This window comes from Lactuca virosa, chromosome 3, assembly GCF_052849685.1.
Source record: "Lactuca virosa cultivar CGN04683 chromosome 3, Lactuca_virosa_CGN04683_v6, whole genome shotgun sequence".
Classification (NCBI taxonomy): domain Eukaryota; kingdom Viridiplantae; phylum Streptophyta; class Magnoliopsida; order Asterales; family Asteraceae; genus Lactuca; species Lactuca virosa.
Window position 1 is genome coordinate 56,730,988 of NC_136428.1, and position 21,371 is coordinate 56,752,358.

Consider the following 21,371-nt stretch of genomic DNA (forward strand, 5'->3'; position numbering starts at 1 on the left):
AATATGGACTTAAGTGCTTAAGCCATTAAGCACTTAATGGAGTTTGGAGGTTGCAAGGGTACGCCCCGAGTACTGGGAGTACGCCCCTCGTACTTGGTCAACCACCCCGATGGTGGTCAACTGCGAGGCTTCGTGTACGCTATACTCGCACCGGGTCAGCCTTGTTGAGTTGACTTGGCTGGGTTGACTCAGTTGACTTAGTGGGTTTGACCAGTTGACTTTGACTTTGACCAAGTTTGACCTTGAGGGTATTTTGGGTATTTTGGGATTTTCATGGAATTGATCACTTGGTGGAAATAGGTATCGGTTAGAGAGCTGAGATTCAGAGTCAGACCTCATCAGTTATGTTCAGTTTGCAAGGTGAGTTTTCCTCACTGTACTTTTGGGTCGATGGCACCAAGGTCGGCCCCTTTGGATTGTTATCCTGGTTTATCGCATGATTGTATGTTGTAGCGATTTGTTAGATCTGTATCATGGTATATAGGATGATGCTATGCTTAGTGATCTGTTAGATCTGTATGACTGTCTGTATATGCTAGCTAAGGTTTGATATGGTATATGTTGATATGTGATGGTATGTTGGGTTGAGGCGGTCCTGTTATGTGCTGAAGGTCGAGAGACCCAGGGCGTCCCGGATAGCCTGCAGGCCCGAGAGGCGTACCAGTCAAGCCGAAGGCTCAGAGAACGTTCCAGATAGGTTGAAGGCCCGATGAGGCGTACCAGTCATGTTGAAGGTTCTGTGAGCGTACCAGATAGACTGTAGGCCGGTGGGGCGTTCCATTCAGACTGAAGGCTCCGTATGCATGTTGTTTGTTGTTGTTATTATGATTATGTGTTGTGTTGGTACTTTGGGGGAACTCACTAAGCGTTGGCTTACAGTTTTGAGTTATGTTTCAGGTATTTCAGAGGATCGCGGGAAGGCGAACGTGTGACCGTACACATCCTCATGTTTTGAAATTCTGATTTTGAGAAACTCTGATATTGAACATGTTTTGAAAGCTATATTGTAAACAATTTTTGATTTTGGGTTGGTTTTTTAAAAATTTAAAATTTTCATGATTTTTTATGGATGTTACAATTTTAAACAAAATTGTGAATTTAGATAATATGTTGATAACAATAAAAAACCTAAAGTTGTGAAATTCACTTAGTTCGAATATGTTCCCTAAAATGTACGAATGTCACATAAAGACATCAAAATGTAAGATTGTCTGAAATGTTAGATTTTAGATTTCTTTACGTAACATCTCATTGGTATTCCAATATTTCAAAACAAAATTAATTTAGTCTGAAATAAAATATTTCAAATACAATGTTTATTCACGTAATGAGATTAAAATTGATTGTTTTCTTATATTTTCTATAGTAATATTTTTCGTGTTTAGAATAGATATTTACATGATATCCCACACAAACTTTAATGTCGTATTAAATATTTGTTTATTAAACACGGTAGCACATTTTTTTTGGAACAACAAATACAAATATATATACTAAACTATTCCTAAATTATTTCATCTATGTCCACAGTGAGACTTGAACCCTCGACTTTCGTAAACATTGGTCAGTTTTACTTTTAGGCCAAAATTTATCTATCAGATTGACATTGGTGTATTTGTATGGATTTAATGCATCTTTTTAGGTTGCCAAACTTGGGTGTTAACAAAATTCCCGTAGTCTTGTCATTAAACTCAAAAGGTTTTTTTTTTACAATAAAGTTGTTAAAATCCCAAGTTAAAAATAATGGCTAATTGTTTTTTTAATTGTTTTTTATACAAGAAAGTTTTCCAGTTTTTCAGTTTAGATGTTCTTAACACAGAGTGTTACAAAATACAAACATACAATTATATAGGCAATTGTAGATCCATTAAGAAGCATTGATACGTAATACTTTTTAAGCGCATTAGAGGTCCACGCCATTTATATTCATTTGAACACTTCTTTCACAAGAAGATTACAAAGTTTGATTAACACATAATTTATAACAAAATAAGCAAATGTATAAATGCTTTTGTATATTATTTGATTTAACATATAATTGTCGAGCTAATGTACAATAATATTTTATTCAGTCATTTTTTAGGTTTTAAAGTGGTCGGATGATCGGATAGGAATAAGATTTTTGGACCTTTCCCCAACATATCTTCCTAAATAGAATGATTGTGACCAAATGGAAAAGATATTTTCTTAATAGATTTCGGTTTTGATTTCTTGATTGCCAATGTTGGAAAATTTTAGTATAAATATTTATATTTTTACTAACTTTGAACATATATAAATATATATATATGTTGTATATATAATTAACTCTAAGTGGGTTTGTGTTCTCCTCCGTGAGAACTTCGAAACAATATATTATATGTCTAAAATTGAGTATATGTGAATGGGATCTCGATACTCAAAGACGGGTATTTGAGAATAAAGTTAGCAAAAGAGATAAATGTGGGAATGAGTCCCACATTTGAAAGACCAAACTCAACTATGTTTATAAGCTTAAATGCATGAAAGACTTACAAGCTTGTGTCTATGGTTTTACTTCAAGTCCTACCCGCGCGCAAGGGGGTGCAAATCTTGGATTTCGTAAACCAAAAACACCGAACTTGTGCATGGGCGCAACCTGCGGACACGAATGCAGCTCCGAAAACTCGGGCTCGTGCAACCCCCGTTTTTGCTAAACTTGACAGTTTGAATTTTGTAACTGATGTACTAATTATGTATTTAATGGCATTAGTTGACATTTAATTCCTCAATTAATTCCTTAACGACGAATTGATTTGTTGCTGCCTCAATCAATTCCTTAATGACGAATTGATTTGTTGATGTTACATGTTCAATTATAAAAGGAGACCTCCACTGTCTCATTCAACACACGAATGAAAATACTCTTCTTCCTCTTCATTCTCTGTACACCTGCTTCCGACGATTCTTTCAGGCAAGTGGATATATCCGACAGTACACACTGTTAAGGTTGTTGTACCCTGGGAACAGACGGCGAATCTATTGTAAAGTTGCAACTGCTAAGGAACTATGAGAGTCTTTGGAAAGGAAGTATAAGACAGAAGATGTTGGTACCAAGAAGCATGTTGTTGCTAAGTTCTTGGAATACAAAATGGTTGACTCAAAATCTGTTATGAGTCAAGTCCAAGACCTTCAAGTCATTAAAAATGATAACAATGCAGAAGGGATTGACCTTAATGAGTCTTTCCAAGTTGCATCAATGGTTGAAAAGCTTCCTCTCGATTGGATAGAATTCAAAAACTACCTTAAGCATAAGCGAAAGGAGATGTTTGTAGAGGAACTGGTGGTGCATCTTCGCATTGAAAAAGAAAATCAAATGGCTTTAAAGAAAGACAGTGAAGTTGAATCTTTTAAGGTTCATATGGTGGAAGCTGGTAAAACTTCCAAGAGCAAAGGCAAGGGACCTCACAAAGGGAAAGCAAAGGGCAAAAACTTAGGCCCCAAGGCATGAACTTTCAAGAAGAAGTTCAAGTGCTACAATTGTGGCCAACCGGGTCACAAGGCTTCGGAGTGCCCGCAACCTAAGCGAGAAAACCATCAAGCAAACATGGTGAATGATAACATGGAGTTGGTGGCCATGATAACTGATCTCACGGCTATGGTCTCTGAGGTGAATCTCATGAATACAAATTCAAAGGAGTTGTGGATTGACACGGTGGATACTCGTCATGTGTGTCATGATAAGAGTGTTGAAGATGGTGAAAAGCTCTACATGGGAAATGCAGCTACCGCGAATATCAAAGTTGTTAGTGATGTCGTTCTAAAAATGACTTCGGGGAAAGATGTGAAACTTAGGGAGGTTTTGTATGTTCCTGAACTTTGTAAGAATCTAGTGTCGGTGGACCACGTGTCGTCGTCTCCGTGGTCCACCCATCATATTCTAGAAGTCACCACGTGTCGTCAAATTGTCGTGCCACGTGTCCAATTTTCATGGTGCCACGTCACCTTGTCTTGAGAGAGAGCCCAAATGCTGACCGAGTCACGTGGCGCACTCCGGTGCTGCCACATCATCAGCCCAATGCATTTCTCGCAGATCTTCGGATGGCCATAACTTCCGCATATGAGATTCATTTTTGACGTTCTTTATATCCCTGGAATCCTCTCGACGAGCTCTACAACTTTCATTAAGGTCCCAACAGCTAAATCTCACTCTAACTAAAATTCATATTTAGACCGGTTTAGACTATTAAAGTTCGTGCGAAATTCGTAACTTCTTCATACGAACTCCGTTCTCGTCTGTCTTTATATTGACGAGTTCATATTCACGATATCTTCAAATTTCGTTTAGATTCTTACGTCTAACAATCAACCTATTTAAATTTCGATTTCTGTGCCCCCACTGCTGCGCTGAAACTTCGAAAAAATCATAACTTCCTCTCATGAAGTCAAATTTGGACGTTCTTTATATGCACACTCTCGGTTCACCCCATCAGATTCTAGAAGCCGCCATGTGTCGTCAAATTATGGTGCCACATGTCCAATTTTCGTGGTGCCACGTCACCTTGTCTTGAGAGAGAGCCCGAATGCCGACCAAGTGACGTGGTGCACTCCGGTGCTGCCATGTCATCAGCCCAATGTATTTCTCACAGATCTTCGGATGGCCATAACTTTCGGATACGAGATTCATTTTCTACGTTCTTTATATACCTGGAATCCTCTCGACGAGCTATACAACTTTCATTAAGGTCCCAACAGCTAAATCTCACTCTAACTAAAACTCATATTTATACCGGTTTAGATTGTTAAAGTTCGTGCGAAATTCGTAACTTCTTCATACGAACTCCGTTCTCGACTGTATTTATATTGACGAGTTCATATTCATGAGATCTTCAATTAAGTGTAGATTGTTTCGGCTAACACTCAACCAATTTAAATTTCGATTTCTGTGTCTGCACTGCTGCGCTGAAACTTCAAAAAAAATTATAACTTCCTCTCATGAAGTCATATTTGGACGTTCTTTATATGCACACTCTCGGTTTTATGATTACTATGAATTTAGTTTAGATCACTTAGACTAATAAGTAAGCTATCAACAATTTACTTTTTATGATACGCAAAGTTGTGTCGGTTTAATCGCGAAACTTTGAAAAAACATAATTTCTTCATACGAAGTCGAATTTCATAGTTCTTTATATGTATATAATCCTTGTCACATATACTATAACTTTGGCTAAGATTATTTATCCCAAATAATCTTCTATAAAAATGTCATTTTTATAGCTTATTCTATTGTAATTGACTAGCCCAAATCTACAGGCATTACATCGTCGGTAGGGGGGATTTGATCGTATTAGTATGGAATCAAGATGGAGAAAAGATTATTCATGTAATCAGAGTCAAACCTACATGGATAAAACTCGGAATCAGAACTCAATGCACAAATGTTATAGACAGTCGACTAACGATATGAATTTTCACGTAAGTTCTGATTTCACTTCCTTTTATGTCACAAATTTCACATATTCTGTTCTTTCCAACGACTTAAAATGCGCATGTGATCATATTGGTAAAATCATGGGTGTTTATATTTCCAATAAGAAATCTCGTATTGGGAAACGATTTGGTTTTATTAGATTCTCGGGTGTTAGGAACATTGATCACATGGTTAATCAATTGTATGATGTGTGGTTCGGTTATCATAAGCTTTTTGCTGCAATACCAAGATTCTCCCAAACAAAATTTTCTATTAACCTATGACGTGCAGTTAGTTCATTCTAAAGTTGAGAAGTATGAGGTTTCGGTAAATTAACATGCTAGTGTTGTTAAGGGAGTTGCTATAGATAGTCACGGTTTTGATGACTTTGAGGTAAGATATGTGGGTGGATTGTGGGCATTTTTTGAGTTAAGAGTAAATTTGCTTGCAAGAATTTCATGGCCAGTAATGTTATGATTCATTGGATTGTGGAGAAATATCCTTGGGATAGAAATTTTGTTCCTTTGGAAAGACTTGTTTGGGTTGATGTGGAAGGTTGACCATTGAGTGCATGAAGTAAAGCATCTTTTAGAAAAAAAATTATTGCTAAATGGGGTTCTATTGTGCATCTTGAGGATGACCTAAGGGAAGCTGTGCATAAGAATTGAATTTACATTTTATCTTCGTTTCAAGGTATAATATCGGATGTTGTCAAAGTTCGGGTTGATAACGTAATATTCCCGATTAGAAATAAAGAAGCACCCGGGTGGATTCCTTCATTTTCTTGTGATTTCCCCAAAGTCGGATTTAATAATGTAGATGATAGTGGATATTTTGAATAAGAGGTACTACTCATTCATTGCATGATAACGAAGAGGTTACTTATGATCCTTTTGGTATTTACCAAACCATGGAAAACATGAAGAATGATGTGGGGTATAATCGGAAAGAACATGAGAAAAATCCTAAAGACATACGTCGAATGTTTCAGCTGCTGAAGTGAACGAGGCATGCTCTCCTCATCCTGATCTTGTTGCGCCATCAGCCTCGCCCGCTTCTGCTATTCTAGCAGTCCTAAAAACTGCTACGGTACCCGTCAATGTTACTGTTCCGGCTACTATAGCAGGTGTGTCGTCTCTTGCTGTTGCTGCCACATTCCCTCAAGTTTCTTCTGTTTTTTTCTGCTGCTTCGGCAAAAGGTACATCTGTTGTAAAGAAGCGAGGTGGTTCCGCCTCGGTGGGTTTCTCGGGAGGTTCGGTAGGATGTCGGGTATTGATATTTCAGAGGATAATTTGTGTCATCCTCGGGGTTTTTCCAATTTTCTTGGTAATGATGGTTCTTCGGAAAGGTCGTTAAATGCTCACTCTTTTTTGAATGAAATTCAAAAAACCTTGGATATTGGGAAAGCATTAGGATATAATATGGATGTGTGTTTCGATCATGTAAAATAAATTGTTGAAGGTCACGTGGAAAGAGTTGTTGTTGCATGAATTGTCTTTCCATTAATATTTAAGGAACGTGTTTAAAGATAAATGTGGATGGATTAGACCCTTATGTAATAGACATAAGGTGAAACTTTTGTCTATTCAAGAAACCAAGATGGAAAATATTGATTTGGGTACGGTTCGGTCGTTCTGGGGCAATGTTTATTTTTCTCATGAATTCTCTCCTCCTCGTGGTGCTTTGGGTGGGATTCTTTTTATTTGGGATCCAAATCATGCTATTCAGAAGAGGGTGATCATTTCTGATTATTTCATAGCGGTTGAGGTGGTGTAGGTGTTTACAGGGATGTAAGTGTTATTTATATTAGTTTATGCTCTACAAGAGGCTCCTTGCAAGAGACATCTTTGGAACCAAATTTTACATATGATTATTTCTTTTTTGGGATAGCGTGTGTTGATGGGTGACTTTAATCAAGTCCGGGACGAGTTGGAAAGGATGGGGGCACAGTTTCATCCAGCTTTGGCTAGGAGTTTCAATCAATTCATTGATCATGAGTTGGTAGATATTCCCTTGGGTGGTCCCCAATTTACTTAGAGTGATAAGAGGGGATCTAAGTTTAGGAATTTGGATAGTTTTTTGGTCACTGGTGGCATGTTGGAGTCTTTCCCTTATCTCAGGAGCTTGGTTTTGGATAAAAGAATCACAGATCATCGTCTGATTCTTTTATTAGAGCATAGGGCTAATTTTGCTCTGATTCCTATTCGTATATCTCATTCGTGGTTTGATATGTACGGTTTCGATGTATTCGTTTGAGATTCTTGTTTGCATGATCCTTTGGGGGTTGATTTTGGCAACATGTGAGTTAAATTTAAGAAGAAACTTCAATTTCTCAAATCCAATCGTCGGAATGCTAGTAGTCGAGAAAGGGTGGGGTCTAAATGAAAAGAGTTGTCGGATTTGATTGAGTCTATTGATATGTCTCTTATGGTTGATCGGGATACAACGACTTTACGTGAGAAGCGAATTACGGTTCTGAAGGATCTTACAGATTTAGATCATCTTTCCCATGTAGATTTAACTCAGAAAGTGAAGGTTCAGTGAGGTATCGGGGGTGAAGAGAATTTTGATTATTTTCACGGCACTATTAATCACAAGATATGTCAGTTAGCTATCTAAGGAGTGATGAGTAATGGGGTTTGGGTTGATGATTTGGGGCGTGTTAAGGAAGAAATTTGTCCTTATTATCACTCGCTTTCGAGACAGTTAGGAACTCGGTCTACAACTGAACCAAGTCTTTTTTTTTCCGCTTTATCGGCACCTTAGGTTCAGTTTCTTGAGGCTCCGTTTACGTGTGAGGAGATTAAAAGGGTTGTGTGGGATTGTGGGTCTTCCACGGCATGGGGTCCTAATGGCCTTTCCTTTGGCTTTCTTAAGCGATTTTGGGAGTTTCTAGCGAATGATGTTGTGGTTTTTGTTATCCAATAAGTGTAGTAAAGCTAAACTAGGTTGGAGTTCTTGGTTTCATAATCATGTTGTAGCTTCTAATATGTCGCAATGTTTTCTTTCTAATTTTTTGCTAGTTCAATATAATTCCACCGTCTCAAAAGAAAACTTTCATAAGAATTTCCACCAATTTCTCAATAATTACCAAAAGTCAACATAAAAGAATTCCATCATGACAACCTTATAATTATAAGTTATACCGTTCTTAGTTTCTATATGAATAATGTTAGTATAAATCAAGAGTTATTTGATATTTTTTTTTATAAAAATTATAACATTTTAATTTTAAATATTATTAATTATACCGTTTTATAATAAAATAAGAAAGTTATTTGATATTTAAAAAAAGTTATACCATTTTAAGTATTATTAATTATCCATCAAATGTTAAAATGCATGACATTTATTAATTATACCATTTTAAGTATATACTTACTTTTTTTCTCTTATAAAACTTAAGTACTATGCAGTGTTTGTAATGACAAAATACTTTCACATTGACAAAATCATATGAAGGTTGTCATACCACATTAACACGCAATTTCACTTCAATCCTTATGATATTATTGTTAGGGGTCAAGATCCTTAAACCTATTTAGGATGCTGGTTCTTAAAGGAGTCTCAAGATCCCGAAACATACATCAGGATCCTGACCATTACTATTATTTTTCTAACAAGATTAACGAATATATTAGTCGTTTATTCTTCACTTGTGCAGAAATAGTCAACATAAAACTCATCTATTCCGGAGAATCATTTCAAACATGCTTAAGATTCGGAAATACCAAGTCAATGCAACTTGCGAATACTTGTTCAACAGGATCCCGATAATATCAAACTTCTAGTTATCTAACTAAGGCTATAAATACACATGTATAATTCACACTACGAACACACCTAGAGCTGCTAAAACACTTGCACTTGTATTCTTATTATCATTTCTGTAATTTGCATTCAAATATATAAAATCAAACAAGGCAGGTGATAATGATCACCTCCCAATGTTTTATGCCGGAGATCCTATCAATGGTCAAAGGCTTTCTTTGTAGACCACTTGTGTCATTTTGATCTCAATTCGATACTCATATTAGTCACAACACCACAACCTCTCATATAATTTGGTTGATATTCATTTGATTGATTTTTGACCAAAACAATTATGACAACCCCCTCAAATTATATGTATACATAAAATTCCACATTGATAGTAATGATTTATTGATTATGTATTTCCAATCTTTTACCAATGCCCATGCAATTAATATTATCAATTTATAACCTCTTAACTTTGTTACATTCACAAAATAACAACATACTTTTTAATTTCACAAAATGACGAAAATGGGATCTTGTTAACTAAAAAATGCTTATATTTTTAACATTTTATATTTATCATAAAATGATCATTAATTTCATAAAAGAACATTATAATTTATGAATGTTCTCCAATTCAAAAAAAAATTATTTATTTATTTATTTTTTTGTGATATTACATTACCGTATTACAAAAAAGAAAAAGTAGAATTCACAAGAAAAGTAAGAGAAGAAACTAGAAAACACATGGATGGGTTATGGCATTTTTCAATATCTAAGGACTAAAAAGGTGGTGGGTATAAAGTTGAGGACTAAAATCTCACTTCTAAATCAATTAATCAATCAACAAATTAAACGAAAGAGGATAAGCGCAGACACAACCCATGAATCTGTCGTCTGCACTCTCCATCTCTCTCAAATCTCCCAAATTTCACGTCACTTTCTCGTACCAAATCAAGTTCATCACCCTTTCACTGATTAGTGATTCCTTTAAAATCCATTCACTTGCTATGCTCAATAATCATACAACAAGTCACATTGGTCGGTAATCAATATCTCCTTGTCTGATCAGCCTCAGCCGCAGTAATTCAACTCTGAAACGCCTTGAACGAAGATGAGGATTGAAGACGGAGTGGAAGAATTATCAGCTTCCCGGAATCATCTTGTATTCGCTTATTATGTTACTGGCCATGGATTCGGCCATGCCACACGTGTTGTCGAGGTAATTCTCTCGGTCAATTTCTTCTATTTCGATTTTGTTTTAGCCGTGATCGTGTTTTTATCATCTTTCTAGTCTTAAATTTAAACCCCTTTTTTGTGAAACCGAAGTAGATATTATGTTGATCACGATTATATACATGACTTTGTAGTCGTTGTTGATGTTGCTGTTTCTATGTTACAAACATGTCCATTACCAATAAGAATGATCAATAACTAGTGTTGGTGTTCTAACGATGTGGGAAAAAATATTGTGCATTTTCAAAGCGATTATTTCAGTTCAAGAACCTGGTTATAGATAATAGATTGATTAAAGCATAATAGTTATCTTTTTTCCTGCGTGCTTCTTCGAATCATTGATTTCCTTTTTGAGCTCTGTGCAGGTTGTTCGCCACCTCATTCTTGCTGGGCATGATGTTCATGTGGTGACTGGTGCACCGGACTTTGTGTTCACTACTGAAGTACAATCTCCAAGACTTTTCCTTAGGAAGGTGGGTTTCACTTTCAGAGGTCTACTAACAGATTACAATCTTTGACTTTTCTTGACTCAATTTCCTTGTGTCACAGCTTGTTTTGGACTGTGGAGCTGTTCAAGCAGATGCTTTAACAGTGGATCGACTCGCCTCCTTGGAAAAGGTATGCCTTAAGTGATTACTCCTGATTTTAGTTGCAAAGTTTAGAAAATGGTTCTTCTAATTACATTTTGATCATATCAGTTGTCCTATCTTGTTCTGAAAGTTACGTTTTTTTGGTATCTAATGTCATTTTCTTTATGGTTCTTGGTTTTACTCTAGTATAATGAGACAGCTGTTGCACCCCGTGCTTCTATTTTGGCTACAGAAGTTGAGTGGCTCAACTCCATCAAGGCAGACTTAGTGGTAATAACTAATAACCTGCTTATATTATATATGTTTCTCTAATTCAGGCTTTTTTTGTGCACATTAAAGTCCTGTTGCATGTTAATCTTTAATGAAGCATCTAAGTTATATATATATATATATATATATATATATATATATATATATATATATATATATATATTAAATATTCACATGTGAATATTGTTTTATGAAACAGGTATCAGATGTTGTTGCAGTTGCTTGTCGTGCAGCAGCTGATGCTGGTATACGTTCAGTTTGTGTAACAAATTTCAGGTAACTGTGAATGCCCACCTCTTTTTACTCCATTTAGGTGAAAAAAGATTGCTCATTTGCCTGATTTTAGTATCCTGTAACATTTTATCAGTCATTTAATTGTTTTAAAGTTTTTTATTGCAGTTGGGACTTCATTTATGCAGAATATGTTATGGCTGCTGGATATCATCATAGGTCAATAGTATGGCAGGTATTATGATATTTTCTTTTTTCTTGATGATACGATATTATGTTCTCATTTTTTATACAAAGTTATATTTAAATCTAGTTGGCAATTTATACAGATAGCCGAGGACTATTCACATTGTGAGTTCCTAATTCGTCTACCTGGATACTGCCCAAGTAAGTTGGTGTACATAATAATAATATATTTCCATTTAAAAGTTACCAATGTACAAAATGAATTTCCATTTATAAATTGTCTTCTGTAGTGCCTGCTTTTAGGGATGTGATTGATGTACCTTTGGTTGTAAGAAGGCTGCACAAATCACGCAAGGAGGTTTGTAACACAGTATTTGCTTTTGCTATAATGATTCCATATTGCTGACTGATCCTTTTTTAAAAAAATAAAAAAAATTGTACATTTATTTTCCCTATTGTGATGCAGGTGAGGAGTGAAATGGGGATTAGTGAGGATGTGAAGCTTGTTATTCTCAATTTTGGTGGACAAGTAAGTTAATGGTCATTTTAATGTCTTAATATATGCTACATATTTAAAGTCTGTTTGGTTGGATGGAATGGATTATAGTAAAAAAAAATATAATCCATAGGTCTTAAAAAAAACTGTATTTTAAATAAAGTTGTAAATCTTTTAAAAAGATTTGTCATTCATTAATAATGTTTCACCTATGAAAATTTGCAGCCAGCAGGTTGGAAGTTAAAAGAGGAGTACTTACCTCCTGGTTGGCTCTGCCTGGTATGTTCACTTCTGAATATTCCCTCCAAATTGATTCATTAAAACTAGGGTAAAATAGTAAATGCATGAAGTAGCAACATACTTTCATTTGTTTGTGTATTATAGCATCCTACTTTTGTTTAGTTCTATTAGAGCATTGTAATTTCACTTTTGTTTTTGTTATTAAGGAATTGTACTTTGAAAAATCTACTCAATTACAGGTTTGTGGGGCGTCATCTGAACAAGAGCTTCCTCCAAATTTCATAAAGCTGGCAAAAGACACATATACCCCTGATGTGATGGCTGCATCAGATTGTATGCTTGGTTAGTTTATGGAATATTTATTCTTTGTCTTCCTCTTTGGTACTGAGATTTTAGTATGACAATAAATCAAATCAAGATTTCAAGCTCATTAATTGTATGATATATAATATTATTTCAGGAAAAATCGGATATGGAACTGTTAGTGAAGCCTTGGCTTACAAATTACCTTTTGTATTTGTCCGTAGAGATTATTTCAATGAAGAACCGTTTTTAAGAAACATGCTTGAGGTACCACGAGCATCTAAACAATTTATAACATTTTAAATTTAAATTTAAATAAACTAATAAACTTTTCATCAGTTTTATCAAGGTGGTGTTGAGATGATAAGAAGAGATCTACTCACAGGTCATTGGAGGCCATACCTTGAACGCGCCACCAGTTTAAAACCTAGCTATGATGGTGGAGTTAATGGTGGTCAGGTATCTTTGTCTGCTTTGTAATAGTAAATTACACTTTTGGTCCCTGAGTATAGCTGATTTTTGCAATTTTGGTCCTGAAAAAAATTTCTATTGCAATTTTGGTCCATATTTGAGGTTCTTGTATCGTTTTTCATCCCTGTTTCAAGTGAACTGATTATTTTTGGTCTGTAAGTATAGATGATTTTTGCAATTTTGGTCCCAAAAATAGTCATTTAACTTGGAACATGAACCATAACGTTACAAAAACCTCAAAGAAAGACCAAAATTGCTAGAGAAAATTTTTTGGGACCAATGTTGAAAAGACCAGCTATACTCAGACTCTGAGAGACCAAAAATGAAATTTACCCTTAAAAAGTACGTTTTTTTTTTTTTAAAACATAAGTTCATAATTTTGTTATCTTTTTCCAGGTTGCAGCACGTATTTTGCAGGACACAGCAAACGGAAAGAATTACGCATCAGATAAAGTAAATAATTTAAAACTTATCATTTTTTCATTAAATTGTTGTGATTCACATGGTTTTAATGTCTTAAATTTGTAGCTTAGTGGGGCCCGGAGATTACGTGATGCCATAGTTTTAGGGTATCAATTACAAAGAGTTCCTGGAAGAGATATCAGTATTCCAGAATGGTATGCAAGTGCTGAAAATGAACTTGGACTTCGTACAGGGTCACATTCAGTTGATATTAATAATTCCAACATACCCCAGAATTCGTGAGTTTTTATTTTATTTTATCATTCCCTATCAAGTTTATACTAATGTTTAATTATACCATTATCATTGATTTTTTTTTTTTTTTTTAAAAACTTGTGAAGAGATGCTGGGGACTTTGATATTCTTCATGGAGATGTAATGGGTCTTCCAGACACAATGAGTTTTTTGAGGAGTTTGGCTGAATTAGATGCTTTACATGATTCTGTAAAGAATACTGAAAAACAATATATGCGTGAGCGTAAGGCTGCTGCTGGTCTCTTTAATTGGGAGGTAATTTTCTTTTCTGTTAACCCCTTGTAAAATGACTATTTTGCCCTCCATGGAGCTCATCCCATTATTTGCTGATACAGGAAGATATATATGTGGCAAGAGCACCTGGAAGATTAGATGTTATTGGAGGAATTGCTGACTACTCTGGAAGTCTTGTTTTGCAGGTGAACAATTTGTTTTCTTATTTTTTATTTATTTATTCCTCAGTGTCTTATTTAATTTGTTTTTTTTTTTTTGTGGAAAATGGAAATAAAATATATGACAGATGCCCATTAGAGAAGCTTGTCATGTTGCTGTTCAAAAAATCCAGCCAAGTAAACAGAGGTTATGGAAGCATGCACAGGCTAGACAGAATGCCAAAGGACAAGGACCTACACCTGTGCTCCAGATTGTAAGTTCAACATAATATTTATAAATAATGCATTTTCCTTATAATAATTTCCACTTATAAAGAATGAAAAATAGGGTAAATTACTTTTTTTTTGTCCCTGTGGTTTGGATTTGGTCCAATAAGAATGACCATTTTGCCTGTATCTTCTTCATCATCATCAAGTTCAAGAAGCCTATTTAGAATCATAACAACACCAAATCAACCAGATTGCATTTTAAAAGTGAAACCAGAATCATACATGACTTCAAGGTTCTTGAAGGAAAAGATGAAGTGATAGGGGCAAAATGGTCATCTTCATTATCTTAACAGATGAGATGTTGACTTAAAAGACTATGAAGTTAAACTATTAATTGGACCATATCCATACAAATCAAAGGACAAAATCGTAATTTCCCTAAAAAAATAATGAGTTGGATTATATTGTCAGGTGTCATATGGATCAGAATTGAGCAACCGTGGTCCCACATTTGACATGGACATATCAGATTTCATGGATGGTGATCAACCCATTTCATATGAAAAAGCCAAAGGTTACTTTGCCCGTGATCCATCACAAAGGTATTTCTTTATTCTCTTCTCTCTCTTCTTCAAATTATATCTGTTTTTGACATAAAAAGTTATTAAAAAAAATTATACCAACATATTTTATTTTTCAGATGGGCTGCATATGTTGCTGGCACGATTCTTGTTTTAATGAAGGAATTAAATATCCGATTCGATAGCAGCATCAGCATGCTGGTAATAATTTATCCAATTTCTGTAAACATTTTGACACATGTCAACTTTGACAAATATTAAATTTAAAAAAATAAAAAAAAACAGGTGTCTTCAGCTGTTCCAGAAGGCAAAGGTGTATCCTCTTCTGCATCAGTGGAAGTAGCCAGCATGTCAGCTATAGCTGCTGCTCATGGTAATTATTTATATTACAAACTTACACATTTATTTATTAAGGTTTTAAAACCATAAACTTTGTTTCCCAGGGTTAAATATCAGTTCAAGGGATCTCGCGATACTCTGTCAAAAGGTATATATAATAATCAAACACCGTTTTTGTTCATAAACTTCTACAAGCTTTGTTTCACTTATCTTTATATTATATATTATTATTATTGAAAAGGTGGAAAACTCTGTTGTTGGAGCTCCATGTGGCGTGATGGACCAAATGGCTTCTGCATGTGGTGAAGCTAACAAGCTTCTTGCAATGGTTTGTCAGGTAGTTACATAATTCCTTCTTTTCTTTTTCTTTTTTTTGAAAAATATTATATTCATTATTAAACTATAAACTGTTAAATAAATTTATACAGCCAGCTGAAGTATTAGGGTTGGTGGACATTCCTAGTCATATACGGTTTTGGGGAATTGACTCAGGTTTACGACACAGGTATTTATTTAACTCTCTATAAAGCCTAAAATTTTGTTTTGATTTGTTGTTAATTAAATGTTTTTTTCTTTGAATTTACAGTATTGGGGGTGCTGATTATGGATCAGTTAGAATAGGGGCGTTTATGGGTCGAAAAATGATAAAGTCAACCGCATCTGATGTGTATTCAAAATCATATTCAAATGGAAATGGAAATAATCTTGAAGAGTTAGAAGAATATGGTATTGAGCTTCTTCAGGATGAAGCTTCTCTAGATTATTTATGCAATCTCGCCCCTCACAGGTGAATATTCACCAATTATAAAAAATCTATAAAATAAGTTGTAAACTATTTTCATGTTTATTCACAAAATTTAATATTCTAGATTTGAAGCTATATACTCCAAGAATCTTCCGGATACGTTAAATGGTGAAGCTTTTTTAACAAAATACGATCATCACAACGACCCAGTCACAGTGATTGACAAAAAACGTTCATATGGAGTCAAAGCAGCTACCCGACATCCTATTTATGAAAATTTCCGTGTCAAGGTTCGTATATTATTTATTTTCCATTTTCAAATATTACCTTTTTTTAAATTATTAAAAATACCACACTAAATTTCCAGGCGTTCAAAGCACTACTGACATCAGCTTCATCAGAGGAGCAACTCACTGCTCTCGGGGAACTAATGTATCAGGTACCCAACTCAAACCGAACGACCTTTTAGTTAATGACTGTTGAAAGGGTATTTTTGGTATTTATGGAATGATGTATGTTGGTTTGTTATGATGCAGTGTCACTATAGTTATAGTGCTTGTGGGTTAGGGTCAGATGGGACAGATAGACTTGTTCAATTGGTTCAAGAAATGCAGCACAGCAAATCCTCTGTGTCTGGAGATGGAGATGGAACTTTATACGGGGCAAAGATTACAGGTGGCGGATCCGGTGGGACCGTTTGTGTCATTGGTAGGAATTGTCTCAAAAGTAGCGAACAAATCCTTCAGGTATAATACCCTCAAATAGCAACATACTTGTTCCAATGTTACTTTTTTTTTTTTTTTTTTTTTTTTTTTTACATATTTTGATATTATCAGTAAAGAAATGCAAATGCAAGTACATTACTATTATGTGCAATTGGTGTTGCAGGTTCAACAGAGATACAGAAATGCAACAGGGTACATGCCGTTTCTGTTTGAGGGTTCATCACCGGGTGCAGGGAAGTTTGGTCATCTCAGAATTCGTCGGCGGCTAGCTCCCAAGCAAGATTAGTTGGTTGTGTCATTGTGTGAATGTCAACTTATAATTATTTACAAAAAATAAGGATTCATCATATGATCATAAAAGTAGAGGATTTATCCATATCAATACAAACCAAAACACATTATTCGTGATAATGTTATAAGTATATGTTGTGCACTTGCTTGCTTCATGTTATGTTGTTTGAAATTCACTTAATGCATCAAAGATGATAAAATGTAAACTAATAAATCATCCATTTCTTGCATCATGTTATGTTTTTTTTAATGGATCCTGGAAAATATTTAAATTAGGAGCAAGCTCAAAACAAAACGAAAAAGCATATCTTGTACTATTAATAGTTTTAATTAAGAACAATAAATAATTTATCCACATTTTTTTTCGGAAACCCAGTTGCCTTTTGTAACTTTCGGTTATTTTTATTTATTTACTCACAGCATGCCATTTTAGTGACGTCAACCATGATGGAGAAAAACAAAGAAGATATTAATGTTGAAAACCAGAAGAATTTATACATTTTAGATAAAATAAAATTATAAAAGCTATTAAAATGTTAGTAATTAATTTTTCAAAGATTATAAGTATGAAAAGCTAACAATTTGAATGTTTGTTATAAACAAATAGAACAAATTGGTTTGTAGCTTACTTGGGCCATCGTTTTTGAAACAAAGGAATGTGAGTCCACCTAGGAAGTATGATCAAAAGTTCAAATGATTTTAATTGAAAAAATGAATACTATAACGTGGTAGTAAACTCAAATTTAGGCTCATTTCCTATTTTTCTTATTAGGTTTCAATTGCAACCAAGTTACTTTCACATGCAAAAATTCCCCCAAAAAATCATTGCCTGTATCACATGAAATAACATCTTCATTACAAGTTTCTTGAGATGACGAATGAAAGTCAGACATTTCTTTATAATTTTTTTAAAACAAATCATTCAATCTATTCTCAACCTTTCACACCAAAGGTTAGTATCTAGATCTTGTATCAACATAAGATTTTCCTTCTTTATGTCATACATAATCACTTTTCTAAAAGCATGTCTAAAAAAATTCATCGCACAATCCAACATAAGGACAAAGTATATATACTCATTAAGTTCATCAAACTTCCTACAATACTTGTCATATTTTTCTCGCATTCTCCTAAAAATTAAACAAAAATCAGGTTTCGTTTCTTTTTTTTTAGCACGTCGGAAATTATATAAAATAAACAACACGTAGATGTGTTTGCTTTAAATGAAACTATTACGCCTAGTTCCCGAGTTTAACAAAAGAAAAAGAAAAAATGAGAAAAGAAAGTCAGGAGAGAAAAGAAGAGAAAGGAAAGGTAAACAAAATTTTCTTTTGTGTTCCCGAGTTGGAGAGAAGTGGAAGGAAAATTAATCAATTCTGTTCTTTCTTTCCAAATCCTCCCAAATCGGAAGGAAAGTAAGGAGGGAAAGTAATCCTTCCATTTCCCTTCGCTTCCTTCCTTTAATGAAACTCGGGAACACCAATTTTTTTTATTTTCTTCTCATTCCACCCATTTCGTTTCTTTTCTCCAGTTAAGTTGAACTCGAGAACGGGGTGTAAGGGTTGTTAGTATAATTATTTAAATTTGAGAAAATTCATGAAATAACCAAAAGTTAGAGGGTGTTTTCAACAAATAACCATGAGATTTCGGGTTTCGTAAAATGACCATCAGATCCGCAGAGGGGGCTCTGTGGATCACTTAATGTCTCTGAGGAACTTAACACACCTCTATAGAAATGAGGTGGCAGCACTAAAAGACAATTTTTTTGGGGGTTTTTAAGGTTCCGCAGAGGTGTCTCTGCGGATCTTGTGAACACCTATGCGGATCGCTTAACGTCTCTGAGAAATGGGTATGAACAATTTTTTGGGATTTTTAGGGTGCGTTTGGTTGTGAAAAAATTTCCAGTTTTCTAGGAAAATTTTCCAAGAAAAACGGAAATTTTGAAAACGCGTTTGGTTCGTTTAATTTTCCAAAGTTTTCTAAGAAAATGAAAATTTTTAGTTTTCCAAATTGTATGTAAACTAGAAAAGTGATTTTTACAGTTTTCCAAAGTTTTCCAAATTTCTAAGATGGAAAATGAATACTCCACCGTTTCCAACCAAACGCATTTTCATTGAAAACTAAAAATGAAAACTCCACCCTTAGGGTGCGTTTGGTTGTGGAAAACTGTTTTCATTTTCTAAGAAAATGTTTTCAGAAAATAGAGTTGAGTTTTCGCTTTCATATTTCAATGAAAATTTTAGAAAACGCGTTTGGTCGAAACCGGGAGAGTTTTCATTTTCCATCTTAGAAATTTGGAAAACTGTAAAAATCACTTTTCTAACTTACATACAATTTGGAAAACTGAAAATTTTCATTTACTTGGAAAATTGAATGAACCAAACGCGTTTTCAAAATTTCCGTTTTTCTTGGAAAAATTTCCTAGAAAACTGGAAAATTTTCTACAACCAAACGCACCCTAAATGTTTTCGTAAAACCAAGTTGTTCTCGATTGGAGAACTACACATCGAAATCGTCCGTTATTACTTTTCTCAATCCTCGATTTCTTAGATAAGATTTCTATTTAAATCTTATTTTATGCTTTCAAATTTTTTAGTCATCAATCAGTAGATTACATAGCTCTCAAAGTGTTTACGAGTCGATTTTTAATTTCTAAATACCCTAATTTCAGTAATTTGAAGTTCTGACTTCTCTAATTTTTTACTTTTGGTCCGGTGGTTAATTAGTTTGGTAAAGTCTTTGATGACATGCCCCTCAGTGCGGGCCAGGAATAAAGGTACTCCCTAGTTAGGGATCCCCAGCGAGGCCCGGCCAGGCCCAGCACGGCCGCCCCAACGGATCCCTAGCTACCGGGCGCCCCCAGCGCGGGGCGACCGCGTGGAAGGCCCAGCTTCGCCAAGGGGCACCTTCCACTACAAGACTTGGATAACGGTTCCATGCGACAAGGAGCACATCCTGAGCATTATCGCCTCGTTGGACCTGACACAACGAGGAACACAACTCACAAATAAAGACAACGGATCTTGTCGGAACTGCAGTCCTTGTTCCTCGTACGGACCAAGGTGGATCCTTAGTATAAAAGGATCACCACTCCGCCTTGAAGGGTAAGCTACCTCTCCCGATTCTCAACCCTCACTCTCTAATACACTACTAACATGACCGTCAGAGCGTTTTGCCGGGACCTCCCAGAGAACGGCTGACGACTTTCTCTCTCAGTGATCTCTCAGGTTCTTCTCTGACGAACACAACCTACACCATCCAGACGGTCGGAACCTAGGTCGCATCAGTCTTGGTTTCATTGTTCTAGGTGTCGATTGCTTCTCTGTGGGTGATACACAACCACCACACCACATATTCTTCTTAAGTTCTTGGTTCACATCCTCACAGTTCTATCTCAGTGCACATCCTCAACACAACTTAAGCTTTTTTCCCAAATTTCTATTGAAAAGAAGTTTAGTCATGGAGGCATATACTTAACCCTATTTACAACTGGTTTTCTTTAAAAACATACACTCTATTTACTATACATATAAGATTTTTTTGTGTCTCAATAATGACTTCAGCTGGTTTTGTATCAAGCTAAAGAATACAAGTTCAGATTTTTATGTTTGATTTCGTTTATGTCGACGATTTTGTTAAACTCTTGTAGTGATGAAAAAATGCTTCACATCCAAGTATCATAAAGTTTGCTATTACTTTGAGCTTTGATTCTTAAAATGTTATCCGATTTTAGATTTCAAAGATTTTTTTTTGAGATTTTTTTTTTATTTTCGATATGCTTTGATGATTTAATCCAATGTGAGGTATGATTGATCCTATTCTTTGTTTCACAGGGAGAACCACATGCTGAAGCTGGTATATATACTTATAGTTCTTAAAAAATTTAAACTTGATTAAGGATTCACCTTTGTTTAATCATTTATAAATATCTTGTTTTATTTTTCAGTTAGAAATATGAAGTGTATCGTTTGGTTGAGGCGTGGTTATTGTAGATAGTATGAGGTAGATTCTTAATTTGTGAAAATGTATTAGTATTGTAATTACCCTTGAAGGATGTAAATGTAAACTGATATGGACTTTAGTTAAATAGAAAAAAATATTGTATTTATAATTAATAAAATTTATGTTATATAAACGTTTGGTGCCTCGTCGATACA

At 34.9% G+C, this 21,371-nt stretch overlaps 1 protein-coding gene across 1 annotated transcript; it reads left to right on the top strand.

The window, feature by feature from the left end:
- The first annotated feature begins 10,046 nt into the window (after positions 1-10,046).
- LOC145165754 (L-arabinokinase-like) lies at positions 10,047-17,356 on the top strand. The gene is made up of 29 exons (XM_079084592.1): positions 10,047-10,413; positions 10,793-10,900; positions 10,977-11,045; positions 11,204-11,287; positions 11,487-11,563; positions 11,687-11,753; positions 11,848-11,905; positions 11,995-12,062; positions 12,171-12,233; positions 12,426-12,479; positions 12,680-12,782; positions 12,901-13,010; positions 13,083-13,202; positions 13,611-13,667; positions 13,743-13,915; positions 14,018-14,186; positions 14,267-14,350; positions 14,452-14,577; positions 15,005-15,135; positions 15,234-15,315; positions 15,400-15,487; positions 15,558-15,601; positions 15,695-15,790; positions 15,882-15,958; positions 16,040-16,240; positions 16,323-16,488; positions 16,566-16,637; positions 16,735-16,944; positions 17,087-17,356. The coding sequence occupies exons 1-29, from the start codon at positions 10,306-10,308 to the stop codon at positions 17,207-17,209; spliced, it is 2,988 nt and encodes a 995-aa protein (XP_078940718.1). The 5' UTR covers positions 10,047-10,305; the 3' UTR covers positions 17,210-17,356.
- Positions 17,357-21,371: the final 4,015 nt, after the last annotated feature.